This window comes from Molothrus ater, chromosome 1 (genome assembly GCF_012460135.2).
Source record: "Molothrus ater isolate BHLD 08-10-18 breed brown headed cowbird chromosome 1, BPBGC_Mater_1.1, whole genome shotgun sequence".
Classification (NCBI taxonomy): domain Eukaryota; kingdom Metazoa; phylum Chordata; class Aves; order Passeriformes; family Icteridae; genus Molothrus; species Molothrus ater.
The window spans coordinates 149,422,183-149,445,435 of record NC_050478.2 but is presented as its reverse complement, the minus strand read 5'-3'; the positions used below and the strand labels follow the sequence as shown (position 1 = coordinate 149,445,435).

Genomic DNA, 23,253 nt, shown 5'->3' with positions numbered 1-23,253 from the left:
GTAGAGAGTGACAGAGTCTTGCCTGAGCCTCTTTCCTCCAGACTGAGAGCCCACAGATCCCTCAGCTACTCCTCACCAGGCTCATGCTCCAGAGCTTTCCAGGTGCCGCAGTCTATCCTGGACACGCCTCCGCAGTTCAAACAATAGAAACACCATCAAGGTGTGGCCTCCCCACTGCCCAGCACGGAGGGACAGTCACCCCCTGATCCTGCTGGCCACACTGGTGCTGACACAGAAGCTCAGGATGCCACCCTCCCCCTTGCCCACTTAGGCACACACCAGCTCAGATTGGACACTGTCAAGCAGCAGCCCAGGGCCCTTTCCGGCTGGGAACATTTCCAGCCAATCTGCCCCAGGCTGGGTCACTGCAGGAGCTCCTAGGGACACAAGGGCAGGACCCAGGCCTTGCTCTTCTTGAACCTCACCCCACTGGCCTCACAGCACCCAGCCAGCCTCTAGAGCCTTGTCACCCTCCAGCACATTGACTCTCCCACCCAACTTGGTCTCATCACAATTTTACTGCTGAGGGTACCCTCTATGGCCTTGTCCACATCCACAGGACAGACACTGAACAGAACTGGGCCCAGGGGACACTGCTAGTGACCAGGCAACACTGGATGTGACAGCATTCCCCATCACTCTCTGGACACGGCCATCCTGACAGTTCTTAACCCAGCAAACAGTGCCCCTGCACAAGGCCTGGGCTTTTCCAGGACTCTGCTGTGGGAGATGGAGTCAAAGGTTTTGCTCAAGTCCAGGGAGACTCCATGCCCCGCTTTTCCCTCAGGCCTGAGGTGGCTCATCCAGGGCCCAAGGGATATCAGGTTGCTCAGGCAGGACCTGCCTTTCCTAAACCCAAACTCCCTGGGCCTGAACCCTCAGCTGCGCTCTCTGGGCCCTGTGATGCCCCTCACCATGATCTATCTGCTCCAGAACCTTGCTGGGCCCCGAGGTCAGGCTGACAGGCCTGCAGTTCCCCACAGCCTCCCTGTGGCCCTTCTGGGCCTGGATGTCACACTGCCACCTCCAGGCATCTGGGACCTCCCCAGCTGGCAGGGAATGATGACAATGAAGGATGGCAGAGTGGCTTAGGGAGCTCTTCCATGGGCTCCCTCAGCATCCCTGGAGGACTCTGGGCCAGGCTCACACACTTGCCAGTGTCCAAGTGGCTGCACAGGTCACTGACGACTTCCTCTGGGATTGCAGGGGGGCTGCTCTGCTCCCTGCCCCTGTGTGCCAGCTCAGGGGACTGCTTGTCCTCAGGATAACCCATCTGACTCTTGAAGGCTGAGGCAAAGAAGGCATTCCATGCCTGAGCCTTTCCTCGTCCCTTGTGACCATATTCCCCTCATCCCCACATCAATTAAGGAAGGGTGATGTTCCTTGATGCTTCTGTTTTCCTAATCTTTTTTAACAAAGACCTTTTGTTATCTTTGAAGGTAATGGCCAGATGAAATTCAGACAGGTTTTTGCCATTCTGATGACCTTTCTACCTGGGATCAGGGCAGGGACACGTGGGGGGCTGGGTGGGAATCACACTTTGGCACAGCACAGGGCTTCCTTGGGCATGTTTGGGGAAGAACACACAAGGTGGGACAGGAGAGAGCTGCAGGTCTATGAGAGAAGAACAAGTGTAGGCAAATTGAGGGACAAAGGCCTAAACAAGGCCTCTGTGACCAGGGACCTGTTCTGTCCTCCATTTTTCTGCATGGAAACCACCAGGCCCTGGGACCATGGGCGGCCATGCCCACCAGGCCTTTGTGACCCGCGCTGACATCGTGCCCAGAGACCATTGTGATGCAGGTCCATGTCATGGCCCTCGGGGCTATAAATACCCTGCAGTGGCCACTCCCAGGAGAGCAGCTCTCTGAGGAGGCAGCAGCTTCTCTGGAGGCAGCAGCTTCTCAGGACACAGCAGCTCACCTTGGTGATTCTGGCCAGAGTCTGGCACAGCAGCCTGAAGATGTGGAAGCAGCAGGAGGCGAATGCCCATGGCCAGCCCTGGCAGGGGCAGCCACTGCTGTACAAAGGCCTTGGGCCAGCTTGGAAGCACCTGGGGCACTCTGAGACAGATGTGTTCATCAAGGTGCAGGCAGGGCATGGGGACAACACCTGTAGGGAACTGTTCACGGGCCTGGGCCCGTATATGTGGGGGAAGAGGTCCACCCTGAGAGCCTCCAGGTGGGTAAATGCCCACCAGGAGGCACAGGGAATTTGGTGGCCAGCCAAGCAAAGAGCGTGGCACAAGCGGCTGTGCCCAAAGGATGAGGCGACTTTGGTGGATCGTTTGCATAAAAAGAGGGAGGAGCTGGGCAGGTTGGAAGACAAAGTCCATGCAGAGATGTTTAGAGCCACCTTCTCCTCCCTGTACAACAAAGAAAGTCCCATGACGTCCAGGAGCATTCTCAGGGATCCACCAAGCCCCATCCTGGAGCCACCTGCAGGCCATTGCGAGAGGCACAGCACATCCTGTGTGACAAAAGATGCCACAGGAGAGACACCGAAGTACTCAGAGCTTGTGTCTCTTGACCAGTTGTTGGCAGAGCTGTGCCCTGTCTCTGATGACTCTCTGTCCTGTGATGCTCCTGTCAAGGAGCTCCCCAAAAACTGGGAGCAAGAAGAGCTCCTGGACACAGAAGCAGAAGGACAGAGGGACAGAGAGCCAGAGAGTGCCTTGTTTCTCCCACCACTGCAAGACAAAGATGGATGTGTCCTCAGGGACACATCAAGTGTCAGCCCGGGACTTGCTGCAGGCTCCCAGGGGCTGTGCAGCACTTCGGGAGTGACCAAAGACTCAGCAGGAGAGACAGAAAACAACACAGAGACGGCACCTCCTGACCGCTTGGTGCACCTGCACTCTGCCTCTGACACTGAGCCATCCTGTGATGCTCTTCTAAACGAGCTCCTGGAAAAGCAGCAGAGAGGAAAGCTCCTTGGCAGAGCTGGGCCAGGAGAGTGGGACAGCGAGGCAGAGAGCTCGTTGTCTCTCACACCGGGAGATGACGAAGAGCCAGAACATTCTACATTGGACAGCGATCCCGACAGCAAGGGGCACAGCGAGCCTCTCCCCAGGGCACCGCCCGAAGAGCCAAAGGGGTTTGCGGGCTGCCCCTCGCCTGCCAATGGTGCTGACAGGGCCGAGGCAGCAGGCATGGAGGCTGGCTGTGCCCAGGCCGCCCCTCCCCAGGAAAAGCCCTGCAGGGATGAGCCGCCGGCAGGAGCTTGCCCGGTGCCTGGCCAGCCCCTGGCACACAGCGTTCCTGCTTGCCCCGCTGGCAGCGCAGCCGTCCCGCAGCCCCCGGCCCCACGGCCATGGCGCTCCATGGCCAAGAGGGCCCGGCGGGCTCTGCGCCGCCTTTTCTCCTTCAGCTGCCTCAGGGGGCAGCCAGAGGAGTGAGCCCGGGGCAGCAGCAGGACGATGGCCAAAGATGCCGGGGCTCCCCCTGGGGACACCCAGCTCCCAGGGGCAGCGGCAGGTCCCAGAGGGAACAGCTCCAGGGAGATGAAGACTCGGGATGCATGGATGGATGGGTGGATGGTGGCCAAGGCAAGCACTTGCCAAAGGCAGGTCCTGCTGCTGGCCACAGCGCCTTCACCCCAAGCCACCAGCAAGGCAGCCTGGTCAGGGAGATCCAGCTGAGGAAGGATGACAGCACTGCCTTGTAGAATCCCTGAGGAGCTGAATTTAGGCCTGGGCTGCATTTTCAGGGGGCATCCCAACCCTGCCCCAAGCTAGGCTTAGGAGTTGAGAAATGCTCCTTGGGCCTCAGCATTGCAGATAAATAAGGCAAACCTGTTCTCTCTTCACATGAGAAATAGCACAGTGCCTCCCTGGATACCAACAACAACAACTGGAGAAAGGTGTTAACTCCGGTTGAACGATTCGGGCATCCTCACCTCTAGAGGAACCACTGTGAATCCAGTGCAGAGAAACACAGGGTGAGGGAAGACCAACAAGTTGCTACTGGAGCCCAGCCCCTTGCACTGCTGCTTGTTTAATCTCTTCCTCACCTCACCCCAGCCCGGCTCTTCCCCATGCCTCAACACTCCAACTCTTCCCCACCCCCCTCCCAGAACTTCCCAAGCACAACCCCTCCTTTCTCCCACCCCAACCACCCTGCATTCCCCCTCTTACCTTCTCACCCTCCTCATTCCCATCCCCACATTTACAGTGAACTAAATCTCTGTTGTTGATTTTGATAGATGGTCCTGTTGGCAACTTAGTTCAGGCAGAGGCATCTCTCACTAATCTCATCTCAACAGGGCCACACATCTGCTCACAACACCCAAGGTGTGGCCTCCCCAGTGCCCAGCACAGAGGGACAGTCACTGCCCTGGTCCTGCTGGCCACACCAGTGCTGACACAGAAGGCCAGGAGACCATGGGCCTCCCTACCCAGCTGGGCACACACTGGCTCAGGTTTGGCTTCTGTCAGCCAGCACCCCAAGTCCTTTTCTACTGGGCAGATTTCCAGCCACTCTGCCCCCAGCCTGGGCCACTGCAGGGGCTTCTTGGGACACAAGGGCAGGACCCAGGCCTTGCTCTTCTTGAACCTCACCCTGCTGACCTTGCACCATCCACTGAGCCTGTCCACATCCCAACTACCCTCCAGCACAGTGGCACCCTAACCCAAGCTGGTGTTTTCACCCTTGGCCTTAAAAACACTGGGGAATGAAGTCACCCATGCTACTACCTCTCACATGCTAAGTGAGCACTCTGGCAACTGCACTAATTCCCCTTTTGGCCAAACAAAGCTCATCCATACACTTTTCCCTGGCCATGAGTTTAAGGAAGATGTGAAAACTTTAAACAAAATAGACTGTACATCAGGCCCAGCCTATGCAGTTGCTTTTTCAGCAGTACAGAGAGGAGAATGGGGACCTTCCTCACTGGTGCAGGAGCCTCTCCAGATACCTGCAGGACACCCAGAGAGGGGCTGTGCTGGGTTTGGGTGGGATAGAGCTGAGTTACTTCCTAGTAGCTACTTCCCTCCCCTCCTGGTCCTACTTTGCCTCACCTTGAGGGACACCTGTACCTGGAGAGCCCAAAGTGAGGGAGGGATTAAGTGCAAGGGAATTTCCTGCATCCCTGTCTTCTGGCACACTGACAAGTGAAGGGGCCCTGTGCCATGTGTAGGAGGAGGGGAAACCTTCTTGATCCCTTCCAGCACCATGGCAGGATGAGGCCTGGAAAGAGGGACAAGAAGCAGAAACTCTTGCAATCTGTTGTTCCTTTAGGGTGATCCCCCTGCTCTGCTCAGGGGATGTGACTCATCCCTGGCCCTGGGACTCTGTGATCCTTGTCCAAGAGAAGGAGGTCCCTGCTTAGGCTGGAGCAGAGTGCTGGGTCTGGGCTGGCTGGACTGTGCTGTGGTGGGGGTGAGGACAGTGGATCTGGGTCAGCCCCTGAGCTGTTGCTCATTACAGAATAACCCACAGTGGCCTTGCAGTGGTTCAGAACAGCCTGGAGAGGAGCTGCTCCAGCACTGCCTCAACTTCCCAGTCTGGACCAAGACCAACCAAAAACCAGTATTGTACCTCCCCCAGCCCAGTCTGCCCCAGTGGGACCAGTCCCTGCATTCTCCAGGCTCTGCAGCAGCTGGGGTATCTCCCATCCTGGGGGGCAGGGGTGGCACATGGTCCCCATGTCCATCCCCAGGTGAAACCTCGTGCATTTGCAGACCCTGCAGCAGTGGCAGCCTGGCTGTGGAACACTCCCTGCACACAGAGCTCACTGGGGACACGGGCTGAGCCTGTGGGATGTTACCATCTCACAGGTGACATCCTACACCCCCCACACTGGGGTCCCATGTGCTGGGCAACCCTTCATATCTCAAAAAGGGGCTTGGGGCAGCCACCCTGCAGGGCCAGAGATGAGTTTCAGCAGAACAATGGCCCAAATCCTGGGGACAAGGGTGGCTGGTGGTAGCATTCTGTGCATTTGTGCAGCAGTGTCCCTGTCCTGAGAGCTGGGGTGGCACCCACTGCCTCTGAGAGCAGGGGACCTGTGCCAAGACACCAGAGAACTCACCATGGAGAGGGAAGCAAGATGCCAGGAGGAATCCTGCAGGTTACAGTGGCAGATGAAATGGATGCAGACAGGTAAGGAATGCACATCAGGGGGTGAAGATGGGGCTTAGTTCCATTTGCCCCCAAAAGGACTCAGCTGGCACTGAAGGAGAATGGGGCCTGGTCCCTTTAAACCCCCCAGCAGCCTGTAAGCACAGGCTGGGAGGCAGAGGAAGGGGCTGTTTCCTCCCTCCCTGCATGGCCCTTTTAGGGAGATCACAGCCAGCACACAACAGCCTGGATTTCCAAGCAGCTCCCATCTCCACAGCTGGGTTATTTCTGGAAGCAGACACTGCCATCCCTTGGTTTAACCAAAGAATCACAGAACAGCTCAGTTTGGAAGTGACTTATATGGATCATTGAATCCAACTCCCTGCTCTACACAGTGCCTCCAAAAACTGGACCATAGGACCAAGAGCACTGTGGGCTCCTGGCAGGTCTCTCTGCTCCTCTCAGGTTTCTCAGGTTGGGAGACCAGGCAAAAAAAAAAGCAAAAAGGAACTGAACAAACATTAACCTTGAGGTTTCCAAGAAACAGGCAGCATTTCCCTGAGAGAGATGGGAAGGGGATGGGGGCACCAGCTGGACTCAGAGTCTCAGATAGAGGCTGACCAAGCCCAACAGCAGCACAGCCTTAGAGCCAGGGAGGGATGGGGGAGTGCTGAGCCCAGTCACTCACAGCCTCCCTTCTCCTGCCAGGGGCAGCTCCTGCTCCCTTTGTCCCTTCTCTGGGAGACAGTGACTCACAGAGACAACCACACCTGGCCAAGCTCTCACTGGCAGAGGGGAAAAATGCAGCTCTGAGGAGCTCAGAGCATCCTTCACCTGTGCCTTCCCACCACCAAGGACCCACGGGAAGTACCTGAAACTACTGAAAACAGAACAGAACCCCACAGTGCTGTGACCGCAGGTCCATTCCCACAGCTGAAATCCTGGAGCAAAGTTGAGATGGTCAGTGAGCACCTAAAAAACAGCTAAGAAGACAAAAGCAGGTCTAAAGAGTATGCCAGGAATGAAAATCAATAAAGAGAGCTACAGGTGGGCAGCAGGTTGGTACAGCTGGTTCATTTCTGCAGCCAGGGAAAGTTCATTAACAGCCCTTGTGTGTTCAGTAAATTCCATATTTAATTCCTGTAATTACCCCAAGCAGCCTGACCATGCCAGGGAAGGAAAGAAGGAACCTGGAAATCACACATATGGGGCTCAAAAGGGGACATGTTACAGCAGAAGCTGTTTCAGAAAGGAGAACAAGCAGAGAAAAAACCCCAGGTAATTATTTGTTACAGCACACAGAGAGGAGCAAGTCAGTGCTAAAATCATCATTCTCGAGTATCAACAGGAAAACAAACAAAGTACAGAGGCCAGAGTATCAATATAGTGTTTAATATTCTTAAATTGATATAAAAGCTAAAAAAAGTAAAATTTCTGTTGCCATGATATGATAAAAACTTTTATCAGCAAAAATATTATACAGAGTCATAAAATTTCTAGTCATAATATTTTCCAGTTGTTTATATCCTTCTATTTAGCCCTACACTGGTTTATATTTATTAAGAAAAGTAGCAGCCCATTTTGTCCTTTTATTTACAGTCTTTTAGACACTGTTTTCCACTCTGCACTGATGCAGATAAAGTTATTCTGCACAGATTTATCTGCAGATAAATGTCACCAGTGAAAAAACCACTGTGCATCAGGCACCAAGCAGGGAATGCTCCTCTGGAGACTCTTCCAGGCTGCAGCTCCTGGTGCTTGCTCCAGGGTTTGAGGAGAGGTTTTAGGACTGTGCAGGACTTAAAAATAAAGCAGGTTCTACCCAAAATAACAGCAGTTCCTCTGATTGCAGGAACAAGAACTGAAGGGAGGAGGGGCAGAGGTTGGTCTGCACAGAGACTGAGAGGTACTTCCAAAAGCAAATATAATATATACAGGAATTAAATAAATTAATGCTTCAGTTAAAAAAAATCAGTTTCACAAACTGTTCCAAATGCCAAGTGCTGTGCATTGCTTTCAAAGAAAAAATACATTAAAAAATATTCATTGGAAATACATTGTTTCAGCTGGAGGAGCTTTCAGTGCTGTGGGGAGAGCCTGCCTGTGCCTGCATTTTAAACACAACAGCCCCAGAAATCCCCCCAGGGGTAAGGGACACTGCCCACCTACAGCTCTGAGCTCAGGAAGATGATCACAGTGACAACCCTGCATGTCCAAGTGCACTTGGTTTTTTCCTTTCAGTGCCCTTTTCCACCTATAACAGGCTGTAAAGACATCATGAAATCCTTTTTTTAATCAACCTTGCACTGCTGAGAGAGAGCTCCCATGGAATTACTGAGCTGGCTCTGGTGTTCCCAATGTAACCTGCCCCAGCAGGTAACCCCAACCCTCCACACCACCTCATGTCCAGTTGGAGGACAGTGTCCTGTCTTCTCCCATTTCTGTTCCTTTACCAAATGTGCAGGAGCAGGACAAGGTGTGAGGGAAGATTTGCTTCCATTTCCATTTTCTACAACGCAGGGATGGAAACCCAATAAATACAAGACAATAACACTGGCAGGTGGTTGAAGTAGATGCAAAATGCTGAAGTAAACACAGTCCCAGGTCCTTGCCTCTCCCCAGAGGAGGCAGACACATCTGGAATAGTGTGGCTATCCAGCCTTCCAGATGGCAATCTTCCCTTCTTCCTTCCCCGAGCCGCTGAGGACGTACCTGTCCTCGGCCGAGCACAGCGCCTTCACCGCGTCACCGTGGCCGAGCAGCTCCTTCTCCACACTCTTCCTCTCAGCACTGACCACGTAGATCCTCCCTTTGTTCTTGCCCTGCAGCTTCCCACTGCTGCCAACCCACAGCTGGGGGAACAAAACAAACCCACATTTTTACTCTTTCACATTTCAGTCCAGGACACAGTCAAGGAGGTTTATGTGGCACATTGGTACAGTGAAGGTTCCCTCATGCTTGGCTGGAAAAGGGGAACACTGAAAATTTCCTTCTCAGTATAAATAAGGGCTTGGCCACTATTGCTTCTGGCCACCTCCAAGTCTCCTCAACTGTTGTGGCATGAGTTGAGGGCTCCTGGAGGTTGTCTCTGTTCCCCTCAGTTCAGGAAATCCCCTGTGCCCCACACTGGAATGTTCAGCTGCTGATTGTGCCTGCACTGGGGCTGCTCTCCCTCACCCCTGTCTAAGGCACAGTGTGCCCAAACTACAAGAGCAGAGGAAATCCAGGGAAGAGCAACTAAAACTGCCAAGAGAAAGGAGTAGCTGTGTCCTGGGGTCATATGAGCAAAGATCAGAAAGTAGCTTGGGTTGAAGGGGACTTTAAAGATCTCATTTCAATCCCCTGCCACAGTCAGGAACAGCTTCCATGAGACCAGGATGCTCAGGGCTCCATCCATGAATGGGATGGGGGCAGCCACAGCTTCTCTGGGCAATCTGTGCCAGGGCCTCACCACCCTCACAGGGAAGATGGAAAAGCCAAGACTCCTTAGGTTGGAGAGAAGGCAGCTAAGAAGCCTTTACAAAAGGTTTTTGAACTAACAGAAGAGCAGATAAGCTGAATGTAGAACCACTGTTCCACCTGAAATTAAGGAAGTCAGGGACATGTGGGAACTAGAAATTGTTCTGTTTCACTGAGAAGAAAGTACTTCCCTGTACAGGGCTGGCAGTGAAATTCATGAACCTGCTGCTCTCCAGGGAACTGTGGCACCAGCAAGTTCAAAATGAAAACACAGCCACAGAGATTGGGTCAAATAATAGGTAATAAAAGACATAGGCCAAGGTGCCAGACAGAACACATCCTATTTCAGACAGACACAGCATGCAGCTGGGTTTCTCTCCAGTTTCTTACAGAAAACAATGGCTTGTTTTTAATTAAAGCCTGTGACTGACAGCCCCACCAATGTTGTTGTGAGCCTTTACCAGGCTGCAAGTTCCCTCTCCATAACTCATTGCTGTGTAGAGGGAACAGGAGTGTGAGTGGTGGCACAGGGTCTGCTTGGAGCCTGTCACTAGAGGTGTCCCCCAAGGGTCAGTACTGGGCCCAGTACTGTTTAACTTATTCATAAATTACTTAAAGAAGAAAAGAAAAAGGAACAAAGTTCTTCAGTAGAACAAAAGAGAGCTTAATGCCTTGGGGGGTTCCAAACAATCCTTTCACTCCCTTGAAACAGAGGTTAAATATATCAATCTCTGCTTTGGGAAAGAATATCCTAAAATGATTTTCCATTTTAGTACAAAAGTTCAACCAGAGGCTGAATACAGAGAAAATCTCCCTATTCCATTTAAAAAAAATAATTTTTGAGGAAGGAAGGAGGGAAAATCTGAGGATTCCAAAAGTTGTTTTCCCAGTAGATATACATTAGCTATTTATTTGCAAAGTAACCTTGAATGGGCCCCTGTGGTAGCACAACTACAATCATTTGCACAGCTCTTGATCCCACATAAAGCAGGTACACAGAGGCCAATAGTGACATGGACACAAGATGCCAAGGCAGGAATCCACTGGCTCCTTTGGTCTGTCCTGAGTTAGAAATGTGGTAACTAATCAAGGAAAAGGTCATCTACAAAAACAGGCCAATTAATTGGCATTTGTTGTTTGTCTGGTAACCTTTTTTCAAGGCTTAGTCTGAGGAGCCCTGAGATAAAATATCAAAGGACCTAAACTTTCCATTTCTACAGTTTCCTGGAAATGTCAATGGCTAATAAATGTCATCAGACATTTAACTTCTGATGAGGGCTTTTGCTTGCCATGCATTTTGGGGTACACCTGCAACAGCCATTTGTGTTAGGCAGTCTTTAGCTTCTCTGATTTCAAAGAGGAATCAACATTCCAAACCTCATGTACATATGCACCCACCCAGTGAGGAAGCAATGACAACCCATGACAGCTGCAAACAAACAAAACTTCAGTACAGAAATCCACAAGAGGCAAAAAACAGCCCAGATGTCTCTCACCTGATTTTTAACTCTTATCATACAAGTAATCTCAGAGCAATCCTGAAGATGAATCTTTTGAGGTGTACTTGAAAGGTCTTTAGTGTTCCAAATGTACAGGTCACTACTCCCCGAGTAAGAGGCCCACACTTCATCTCTCTAAAGTAAAGAAAGATACATTTAAGCACTGCTGACAGAAAATGTATCCAAATTACCAGGGTTTGTAATGCCACATGGCCCTGCCTCCATTAAACTGCATCACCAGAGTAAGTGCAATACCTCTGGAAAGAGCTGGAAGCCAAGGAAAGAGGAACAGACATCCTTCAGGTGGTGCTCGATTTTCATCTGCGCTCGAAACTCCTGAGTTGACACTACAAGAATGCAACTTCTGGTACCTTCAATATTAAACATACAAAGTTAGTAACATGTGCCCACTTCTTCCCTCTCTACAAAACATGGGTGAAAAAACAGCAAAATAAAATGGAATATCCAACAACTGTCTTGTTTCTTTAGGTGAAGATGATTTTTGTAATTATTACAGTTTGAGGAAGGCACTTACAGCACCACAGTTGGTCATTATGAAGCTTCATAGAGGTGAGATTTTGGCAGGGCAGCTGACAGACACGGTTCACTTTGAGAGTGCTGATGTTCCAAGCAATCACCATTCCATCTAAACTGCTGGAATATGCTTCACTGCTGGCACAGATTAAAAACATTAAGAAGTATAGTGTGCATTCATGTTCAGAAAAGAGTGCACACACAAAAGAGACTTACTTGCAAAATAACCAATTTTACAGTAATCCAAATTAATGTTCATTTTTAAGTTATCTTCAGTATTATCCTTTACAAACTCTGTATCAACTAGAAACACTGCAGGCTAACTCAGAGCTCACAGAATGAGAGCACATTACATTATGCATGAGGAGTAGAGCACCACAAAACATTCCTATAATTCCTCTGAACAATGTCGCCTGATGGATTTTCTCTTGAGTTAGAACAAAAATATCTCAAACTGTTCTTATTTGCTACTGCACCTGAGAAAACAAATTATACTATCTCTTTTCTTTTTACCTTTAACATTTGTTGTTTTAGAATGAGCAAACCTTTTTCAGAAGGTTCCAACAAGACTTAAATTCTTCCTGAAACCCAGTCACATCTGCTGCACCACTGGCAGACCTATTGACCCTGGAGCTGCTTTTCCCATGGGAAAACAGCAGCTTAAGACCTTCAGCCAACACTCTTTTCAGTGCTACCAAAAGATCAAAAGCATTTTGCCTGAACAGAACAATAATTGTATTATTTTTTTTATAAACAGGCAGGAAAAATCCAGAAGCTTGCTGTAAACATGTAGTCAATGATGTGCTCAAAGCAAAAGTGAAGTGGTCTTTAAACTGCATCTGTATCAGCTCTTCACTGGAAGCTGCCAGTTCCTGGCTGTTCTCATCTTCATCCAGAAGAGCATTCACTCCTTTATCCTCTTTGTTCCAAACTACACAGTGTTCTTTATTTAAAAAGGAAATTCTTAGTTGACATACACAATCTGGGAACTACAAAAATGAGCTAAATGAAGACTTTATCAGCAGGATAAACCCCCCCATTTAAAGCAAGAAATTCTTTCAACATCTAGGAAAATCAAATTAGATCTACCTGGGTGTTCCATTCTTCTCCACAATGATGTCTGTAACGTCAGAGCGATGATCATTCAGTTGTTTATTACAAGACATACTGTGGGTGTTGATGATGTAAATAATGGAGTCCTGAGAACCAATCCACACTTGACTCTGTTCCACCATGACCATGCAAGTCTGGGGAGAAAAAGCTCAGGGTTAAATAAAGCCTAGGAGAGAAATGTAACATGGAAAAGGCTGTATTCAGATGATCACTCTAGGAGATGCAGACTTGGCTCTCCAGTGTTTTATCCTTTGCTCTACTCTATAAATAGTGAGAGGACAGATCTCTTTGCAAAGTTTATCCTTCAGTAAATAGGATTTATAATTTATCTTAGGGACTGGCTAAAGGTGTGCTTCCTGCCCAAACAAAGTAGAAGTTACAGAGGGCATCAGGGGAACTAGGGAGGTTTGTGTGCTCCTTTCCTCTGGATTGGAAGCCAATCAAACTGTCCAATGTAGCCACACTTCCTAGTTCATCCAAAAGTAGTGTTCAAGAAAATACTGTCTCCTCTGCTGTCTCTTGAATGTCCTTCCCCTCCATCACACATCTTCATTTACCTCCCTCCAGCCATCACTTGCAACTTTTTTTATCTTCTTTTAGGTATCTTACTCTTCTGGAATTCCATCTTTCCTCCACCCAGCTCTTCACCATCAGCTTTACCCCTCCCTTTCTGACTCTCTCTCACACTCATCCACAGCAATCTCTTTTATCTTTCACAAAAGTGACATGTCCAATTCCTTTTCCCAGGTTGCATGCCTAGTTCAGATTCCCTTTTCACAGAATTACTCTTTCAGGTTGTCTTTCACAAACCACTCCCTTTCACCTGCTAGTTCAGACACTTTCTTTCAGAGCTCTCTCTCTTTCAATAGCCTCTACCTGGTTTCCTTACACTTCTTCCCAATCTCCAGTTCTTCAGTATGGGTGAATTTTTATCTGTTCCTAGGATTCCCCTTCTCTTTTGGTTAATTGTCTTTTATTCTTTCTCTTCAACCATTTCAACCCTGCTTTCCTGCCCCAGGAACCCATCAGGCCCCTCCTAAATCCAATCCATCACTTCTCACCACATTGACTTGTTTTACTATTCATCCATTTAGCCTCCTTCCTGCTTTTCTCAAAAATGTTCACTTTTCCAGGTTAACTGAAGCCCGAACAACCCAACAACTTTTAAGGAATGATGTTATTTGGGGTTACAGCAACAAAAGCACACCCAGCTGCAGCAGGAGCTGTGATCCTGTGCCAGTCTCACCAGTTTAGAGCGGCCCATTTTGAAGCAGTGTTGCTGGATAGACCAGGTAGAGGCATCAAAGACCACAACCTTCCCCTCATTTAAAGCACACCAGAGTTTTGGATGAGCATTGTCCAGTCTTTCTGAAGGGTCAAGATGCCCTAGAAATAAAGCAGAGAAGATGAGAGAAGTCAAAGAAAACATAATATTTTTGGAGACCAGTGGGAAAGGCATTATTAGGCAGAGCAGGTTTGTAATGAAATGTATCTTCTGGAATTTGCATCATCAGTTATTGACTGACACAGTTCTCACAATGCATTGTGCTTGTTATCATCTGTTTGCTGAGTTCACCCAATGATTTAATCTTACACTCCAAAGATACTCAGAGCAGAGATAACCTCTTTCATTGATGACTAAGAGCTGAGCTCACTGAGACTGCAGTAAGGCTTTTAAGCCCTATAAATACAACTAATAAATTCACTCACTCTTGTCTACTCCACCAAAGCCTCTCATAGTATGAAGAAAGAAAGAAAAGCATCACTGAAACCAACACCCTCTACAATGTTCTTTGCACTGTGGTTCAAACTAACTCACCCCCAGGCCTCTACTGAAAAATAAAAACCTAACAATGAATATTGATCAATGGGGGAGCATCATCCATCCATCCACCTGGCTCAGTAAGTGAGCCAGAAATCCTAATGAGAAATCAGCCCATTAACACAGAATTGAAGTCTGTGATAAGGCACATGTGCAGAGAAAGGCAAATTAAGACAGTGAAAACTATGCCTTGGAGTATCTTAATGTGCAACATTACTGTTCTTTTTAAATTATTTTTTCTGGTTTAGTATTCAACACACAACCAATCCATGTCAGAATGTGAACACATCAGGCAGGCATAATACCAGGTGTTCTAAGATAATGTGCTTTATAGGCTAATTAAAGCTGGGCCAATCTAGAGAGAGCAACACATCACCTTACCTGGAGTATAAAGCAAGACATCTATTGCCTGTGGAAATGTCTCACCAGCTGAGGGGTTGATCTTGTGCTTTAGTGTCTCTGAAGTTGTTTTGGGGACCATCATAGGCACTAAAATATATTTTTAGAAGGTAATGAAGCACACATTTAAGCCTGAACTCCAATTCTTATGAGATATCAATTCTACACCATTCATTCACATTTCTCACTTTTCTTTCCCTCTAGCTTTAGCTGAGAGCCCAAACACCATTTGTATGAATTCTGGTAGCAGAGACATCCACCACCCAAGGAGGCTAAAAAACCAAGACAAAACCACAGCTTCCAAGATGGAGACAGAAGCAAAACCCAAAACCTAACCAAACAAAAAGAAAAAAAAAAGTGGGGGAGAATAAAAAGAAAAAAAAAATCCCTAAAACCCCTAAACTTTCTACTTACTATTAAATAAATTGCATTTGTCAAAGTGCAATCAGGCTAATGTCTTTTTCTATTTCTAAACATAACCAGTTTGAAAACATACACACTGAAGAGCAGAAGGAGATGATGCAACACCAACAGGCTTTGCAGCATTGCGGTGACTGACCTTCATTTTTCATCCTGTCAAAATAAGACAGTTTAGAGGCTGCATAGATGCTTTTGGAGGACTGCAGGGCACCAACCACAGCATCCATCAGGAGAACATTTGTCAGTGCTTGCTGGATATACTGAGGATCCTAAAAACAGAAGTCTTGTTGTAGTTTATCTATTGCTCATTATTCTTACAAGACACCATGCTCAAAATCACAACACTTGTCATGCTTAGCCAAGCACCAGGCAGGATTGCAGCACAATTCCTGCCACTTGCTGGCAGACCCCACTCCCACATCCCATGTTCCAAGCCAGGTCCTGTAGCCGGGAGTCAGAAGCCAGTGTTATTACAGGAATACTTCAGATCTGACACAACCTTGATACAGGATGTGCAAACAAAAACAAAAAGCAGACATAGGATGAATACCCATTTCCAAGCTGGATTTTTCTTCATGGGAGAGAAGCACCATAAAATTCTAAGACTAGTGCATGAATTATTTAGAATAGAGACAGACAGCATATTCTTCGTATTACTTGGTTATAAATTCCCATATTTATACCTTGTGATCATATGCCATTTTCTTTCCAGCCCACATTTCTTTCACTATCAGGTACCAGAGATCACACTCAGTTTTAAGGTTGGCTTCAAAGACTTCTTTTTTAGATAATGTTTTAATCCTCAGAGTAGGTATTCTCAAAAGAAGGAAAGCTACAGTTGTGCTCTTAACTTCCTGGAAAGTTACAGGAAAGAGAAAACAAAGAGAATGTACCCAAATAACAGATGATTCAGCACTCAGCCCACAGGGCAGCTTTGTCTAATTACAGCTAATTATTTCAGTTGTCCATACACCCAGTTAAGCAGAGCTGGATTTATGAAAATAAGTTTAATCATCATACAGCCTTAGCTCCACAGTGGCTATAAGGTGACCCACTGATACCTCAGCCACATGGGCACATTTAATGCTCATGTTATTAAACTTATCTACTCCTTAGCCATTTCTCTGAAGGTATAACCTCTTGATTTTCAGTCATGAAATTTTTGGTCCAAACCCCCAGGATTTTACCTAATCACTCTCATAGTGACTTCAGCACTGTTTCCTACTCTCCTTACTGAATCCTTATGTTGAGAGCCAGCTCACTCTGCAGAATGGGACATAACCTATATCCCAGGCATGCCAGAGGAGAGGAAGTTGATGCTCACCTCTATATCCCTGAAAGCAGCAATTGGGACATAGCCAGGACGGCCTCCCTCAGTCAGCAGGAACAGGCGCTTCTGGGTCAGAGCTATTTTCCCCACACCATAGTTGGTTTTAACTGAGCAGGATAACTTGTACACACATTCATTTTTATCTAGATGCTCAATTACTGCTGGTGGCAGATTCACCTCTTGAGCTTCTGCTTCAGTTTCTTTCCAGTAGTTGTAGAAATCTCGGAATGTTTCAGGATCAATTTGTTTCTGCTGTCCTAAAAGAATTTTAAAACCCCTTTAGTGTGAGAAACTATTACACAGATTTGTACAGGAAGATGGGTTTAGAAAGACAGTAACTGTCAAATTGTGTCTCTTTATTGTGCATATAAGTATAGACATTCTAGGCACATGTCCCTATCCCAAGGTTATCTCAGGCACTATCCTGATATATCCCCCACCAAGGTACAACCATCCCTCACTGAGTAAAATGTGTGACTAAAGTCACTCCAGCTCCGCCTAAACATAAAGGAATAGTATAAAAGTGAGTTAAGAATGGGGAGAAGTTAGAGAAGACTCCATATAAATTCTGGGATCAGTCAACAGGGCTGAACCTGTCTTCTCCCTATAGGATCACCTACTGGGTAACAATCATACTCTAGGCACACTGAATCATTATTTCCACCTGGCTCTTACTGGAGATTAGAGCTTGTCCATATAAAGCTTTGAATTAATATATTGCTTTAAATGCATTTTTGCAGTCAAATATTACAACCAGCAATTCTCAGACTTTAACCTCTGATAATTTTACTAATAGACAATGTTCTTTTTTAAGCTGTTAATGTGAGTCCTGCAAGGATGCTGGCAGTGGGTAAAGGACACCCAGGAGGGGTCTCTCTGTTTGGCAGGGGACCCTCCTCCCTGCAGCAGCTGCTCAGTGAAGGGTTTCCACAATGGAACACTGACAGACTGGTCAGGCACAAGGGGCTCAGCTCCCAGGGCACTGACAGACCAACCAACACTAAGAGCTTGAGTAAATCTCCCTTTTTCAAGTGACAATGCTAAAAAATAACAACCAAAAAAACCCTCAGCAAACTCATACTCACCTACTGTCAGGGCATCAAATAACCGGTGGATAGTGTCTATATCCCTGACAATCCCAGACTCCTGAATTCTCTTCACAAAGTCATCCAGCTGCATGTGTGTTTTTGGCAATTCAAAATTTTTTACATGGTCATCCATTTTCAGAACTTCCCTTTGTTTTTCCATCACTCGACTTATCAGCCTCTTGAGCTCAGGTTTGCGGTCTGCCTGCAAGCGCTCCGAGCGAGGCAGGGTCTCCACTATTTTTCTTACAAGATCAGTAGGGAAAATTCTTAAGTCTGTTTTTTCTAGGTTCTGAAAGTCAGAAAGTGCATTTAGTAGTTTTCCTTGCATCAAGCTAACAAGGCCCCGGAGGTAGAAGTACCTTGCCAGCAAGGCAGAGTTCTCGGGGGGTAAGGCACTGATAGCTTTGCTGAGGTGGTTGAAGAAGTCTGTGTAATAGGAGTGAACACACTGGAACAGCAGAGGAAAATGAATTTCAGGGATTTTGAATGTGGTGATGGATTTGGAGGGTGTTCTCATGGCTAGAAATAAACACCAAGAGAGTACATTGATCAGGGAAAGGAGCAGAAGTGTAAATATCTTCACAATCAGCAATACTACAAACAACAAACAGAATCCTCATCACAGCAATTACAAGAAACAGGAAGGATTAAGCTGTGCTAGGGACACAAATACATTTCTGTATCTATTGCCCCTATTATGAGAATATTCCCTAATCAGATAAAATCAACTCTGGAAAAGTTAAAGAAAAAGGAAAAAAAAACCCCATGGAGTTCTTTCTAAACTGTGTTAAGTTTAAGTTTGTGTTTAAATTAAAGGTAGTAGAGAACTGGACATAAGGTGGGTGAGGACTCAGAAATCAATTCTCCAATATCAATCCCACTGGGACCAATCACTCTTCTGTGGTCCAGCAAAACTTCCAGCAGGATACAGACTGACTTCACAAGCCAGGGGAAGCACAGACAGGCCCCAGCTCAAAGTGACTCAGCCCATCATTTCTTCCCAGTGGCTGACAGTGTTTCTGTGACAATTACAGAATCACAGAATAATGAGGTTGGAAGAGTCCTCTAAGATCATCAAGTCCAACCTATGCCCGAACACCTCAACTAGACTAGAGCACCAAGTGCCAGGTCCAGTCTTTCTTTAAACACCTCCAGAGATGGTCATTCTACCATCTCCCTGGGAAGAGCATTCCAGGTACTTTATTAATTCTTTTGGTGAAAAATTTGTTCCTAATATCCAACCTAGACCTTCCCTGACGTAGCTTGAGACTCTGTCCTCTTTTTCTGTCAGTGCTGCCTGGTGGAAGAGACCAACCCCACCTGTGCACAACCTCCCTTCAGGAAGTTGTAGAGAGCAATAAGGACACCTCTGAGCCTCCTCTTCTCCAGGCTAAACAGCCGCAGCTCCTTCAAACATTCCTCAAATCACTGAGTGATGTCACCCCAAAAGACAACAGCAGAGTCTTTGTCCATCCCAGCGTTCCCTTACCAACACCTCTTTCCACTTTTCGCAGTGAGGAGTTCCTGGAGGGGCCCTCTGGCAGTTTGATGTCCTGCAGGTTGGGCATGCTGATCACCATGCGCCGGCTGGCCTTGCGTGCGGCGCTCACGCGCTTGGAGGCCATTTTCTCTATCGTCAGCCTTCTGGGGGTGGGAAACATCAAATCTAACCTGAGGGAAATAAAAACAACACATCACTGGGTTCAGAGCTCACACATAGACACTAAATTACTGCCTGTTTTTTTTTTTTCTTTTTTGTATAATAGTATTAAATCTACAATTTCAACAGCTGTTCATGTAACCCTTTAACAATAATCATAATTAAATGAGTTAGCAATGAATCATAATCTTATTTATAGATGACCTAAACTCATCCCAATAGAGACAAAAGGACTTTTATCACTGATAACATCAAAAGATTCAAAACCAGAATAAGAAGTGAGAAAACTCTACCTGTCCTCTTCAGACTGGGTACTCAAGTCAAGCCGAGCAAAAGCATCCATCTTTCTGTTCAGACGAGCTTTAAGGAAAGAGTGAAACATGTAGGTCTCTAAAACCTGTGAGACACAAAGGAGTTAACTGTGGATCATTTATAAATTTACACTTTTAGTAGCATGTCTTGCTCATTTTTATTACCCTTACTCATGCAAAACTGAGACATTTCAATTTAGCAATCACAAAAATAAAAAGATTGGAAACTTCAAGAGAAAACTAGTTAAGTTTCCATTCACCTTCTGGACTTGGATGATACTTGCTTAGTGGCAAACAGTAATCTCAAACTGCCCTCCAAGAGGTGAAACCAAACAAAAATGAGAAATACTGAGCAAAACAGAGCTACAAGTTTAGTATTATCTTTTCTACTTAAGCCAAGTGCTGATAGTACTGGCTATGGTTTGGAATAAGAATTTGGGAGTACTCTAAATTAACATTATGTCATCATACTGAAAAGACAAGTGAATCATCTTTTCTTCTGATAACCCCAAAAATTTTTCCCTGCTCAGGTAATTATCGTGGTGTCATCCAGAAATAACTTTCTAAAAAGGTCAAATTGCTACTTTTAGGATAGAGGACACAACAAAAACTTCCAGGTGTGAATTAAAAAGAGGGAAAGCCACCACCTCTCATCACTGCACAGTTTAACAAGGTGAAATCTGGCATTTGAGGCAATACAACATGTCTATTATACAAATGTTCAAATGCCTCTTACTAATCCACTTGCAATGCACAGTGTAAAACAGCATCTCCAAAAGCATTAGCATTCCCAATTTCCAGTATTCCTCCAGTAGGTGGCACAGTTTGCCAGCAATTGTATGCCCAGGAGCTTCCAAATCTTAGTCCGTTCTAGTGGATTTTTTGAGGTTTTTTAATATAATTCCAGACACTACTAGTAACTACTCCATAGTGTGTTATTTTCTAAGGTTTACTTGAAAGCAAACCTGCTACTTTGCTATTTGGTATTTAAGTGAGTCAGCTGCTCAAAGTTCTTCTTAAATATGTACATCTGAGTTTTTAACTAATATTAAATTTCAATTCATAAAATTGTCACCATTTCATTTATAGCATTAGAAATTGCTGCTGAAAATATTTTAATTATTTCTATTAATCTGAAATCCTGGTCAAAAGATTTCCAATCAATTTCTCTCCTGAGGATATATTAAGATTTTCCTTTTAGTCTGTTTGTTTTTAAGAATGTTTGCACATAGCAACAATATTCAATTGGAAGCTTTATCCAACAAATACTGTTTCTCATGTAGGATTTATTACTTTGTTACCTTCAAATTTCCAGATATTGGCGTTAATCCTAAAATACAAATTTATTAATAGCAGATATTCACAGCACTTAATTTACCTTTTTGTAGAATGGCTGGTCTCCTATTGCCCTTGTTTTCAGAAATTCTTCACTGTTAAACACTCTGTGTTCATAATTTAGATGGTCTTTTACCTCCCTGGAGACACAAATAAATAAATAGATAAATCTGCTTGGAGATTTGTAAGCAAGTCATACTTTTGAAATAGCAGCAGCCCACTGGTACTACTAGAAATATGCTGTGGCATCAGAAGACAAAATAGAAATGTGCTGCAGGATTAGAAGGCAAAATCAGTTTTAATGAACAAGTCTGTGTTACTGAATCATAGAAAAAAGAATTCAAATTCTTACAAGTAAGGTAGTCTATCTGCTACCAAACTCACATACACTCTGTAAGACTTAGTAAGCCATGAAGGAGCATCTGTGTAAATCATGATTTAGGCTCCAATCCTGGAATTCCATTTACATACACAGTTCCTGAATCACACACAACCCACTGGAACACAAAAGACAAGTGCACCTATCATGGGCAATTTGAAAGACATGACCTGACCTCACATTGTCCCATCACACTGCATCTGTAACAGGCACCTGAAAAACAGGGCTCTTAGTACATCTTGTTAAAGTTTATCCAACCCTATGGGGTCAGGAAAAGGTATGGTCAATGAAAGTATATAGTTCTATGTAATTCTGTATAATTTAGCACTGTCTGCTTTAAACAGGGAACCTTCACACACACACAAAATTACTACAATGCTTTGCTGAAGATAGAACAAGTGCATCAGAAAGTTACTTTCCTTCACTCTTGGATGCTGGTAGAATTAGGAGATAGAAGAAACAAGGCTGAAAAAAAGAACAAAGAAAAAGTTTGAAGGAAAGAAGAAAATAAGTAAAAGAATCAACCACTTTGTGATACATATTATCTCTTAGAGAGCAAAGCATGTGTTCAATTTATTCAGCCAAATGTTTAGTGCATTAAAGAGTTCAAGCTGTTATGAGCAAAAATGCATTTCTCCTCATCTTTGTCTGGAATTACTGTTGCCAAACACTGAAATCCACAAAATCCACTGTGGAAATAAATGCATTTCAGTTTCCATAATCAGCTATCTGTAAAGGCTGTTTTATTCCTCACACCCAGCAGCTACTGTCCTTCTTGGAGGGTCCAGACACCTGCAGGAACTCTCCTTAAGCTGATCCAATAACAGATACCTGGTATTTGAACTCTAACCCAGTTCCTTCTGACCTAAAGTGTCAAGGAGAATTCCCATGAGCAATTCAGCTGCTGATCCAAAGGGAAGAACCACATCCAGCAAGCGGCCACATCATTGTTAAAATGCCAGTCCCAAACACAGCTAGTACCCCACATTTCTTACCATAGAATTATGGAATACCCTGAGCAGGAAGGGACCTACAAGGACCATTGAGTCCAGCTCTAGGCCAATTGTCCCTTCTTGTGCCAAAACTTTGCCCTTGAGCTTAAACAGCTCCTCCTTCATTCTCAGGAGTTGCATTCTTCAGGTATCTCATCCATTCTCAGCCCAAACACACCCAGGTGTTCTGAACTCTTGTTCCTGCTTTCAGCTCTTCTACCCTGTCCTGGTTTGCATTCATGTGCCTCTAACAAGAGGGACCAAAACTTACTGATATCCCTGCTGGGCCCTAAGCTTCTCCAAGGACTGCACTTCTCTTCCTGAAATCTTCCTACAAAAGACAAGCTTAAAATCATAAGAGCTTCTTATCTAAGATATTTGAGCAATGTATATATACATCAAAACATCAATGACTTTTATTCCATCAGGCTACAGGACTGCCTTCTCATATTCCCTAACAAAACCTAAGCTCTACAAAATATCTATAAAGTATAAGACAAAATGAGAATATTTTCACTGATGTGCCTTAACCAGTACCACATGCTCTCACAACAGAAAATATTACACTCACTTACCTGAAGATATTAACAATTAACTGCAACATGGTTTGCTGCACATCCATGTTCAGTTTCTGCTGCCAAACCCTCCTGCGGGTTTGGAGCTCACCAAGGTCTGTGCTGGCTCGGAGATGGCAGAGCTCCAGATCAAAGTGCAGCTGCAGACCCTCCACTCTACACACAGAAGAAAACTATTAACTTACATCCTAACATCAACAATTTTTTCATACCTTTAAAAAAAAAATAATTTAGGCCCATGCATCTTACAGCTAGAGAAGTGCAAGATTGATTTACAA

The 23,253-nt window shown here is 45.9% G+C and overlaps 1 protein-coding gene across 2 annotated transcripts in view; it reads right to left on the bottom strand.

The window, feature by feature from the left end:
* Nucleotides 1-7,430: 7,430 nt before the first annotated feature.
* Nucleotides 7,431-23,253, bottom strand: part of DENND3 (DENN domain containing 3) — a 31,917-nt gene continuing 16,094 nt past the window's right edge. Inside the window, exons 9-23 of one of the 2 annotated variants that reach the window (XM_036378857.1) lie at nt 22,976-23,131; nt 21,073-21,169; nt 19,677-19,780; nt 19,213-19,394; nt 17,721-18,242; nt 16,630-16,892; nt 15,989-16,159; nt 15,445-15,574; nt 14,868-14,975; nt 13,911-14,050; nt 12,641-12,798; nt 11,553-11,689; nt 11,273-11,388; nt 11,015-11,152; nt 7,431-8,911 (exon numbers count right to left, since the gene is read on the bottom strand). In XM_036378857.1, the coding sequence (XP_036234750.1) occupies nt 8,711-8,911; nt 11,015-11,152; nt 11,273-11,388; nt 11,553-11,689; nt 12,641-12,798; nt 13,911-14,050; nt 14,868-14,975; nt 15,445-15,574; nt 15,989-16,159; nt 16,630-16,892; nt 17,721-18,242; nt 19,213-19,394; nt 19,677-19,780; nt 21,073-21,169; nt 22,976-23,131 (2,623 nt within the window). In that variant the 3' untranslated portion in view covers nt 7,431-8,710. The remainder of the gene's footprint in view (nt 8,912-11,014; nt 11,153-11,272; nt 11,389-11,552; nt 11,690-12,640; nt 12,799-13,910; nt 14,051-14,867; nt 14,976-15,444; nt 15,575-15,988; nt 16,160-16,629; nt 16,893-17,720; nt 18,243-19,212; nt 19,395-19,676; nt 19,781-21,072; nt 21,170-22,975; nt 23,132-23,253) is intronic. The other variant, XM_036378858.1, reaches the window with a different exon arrangement.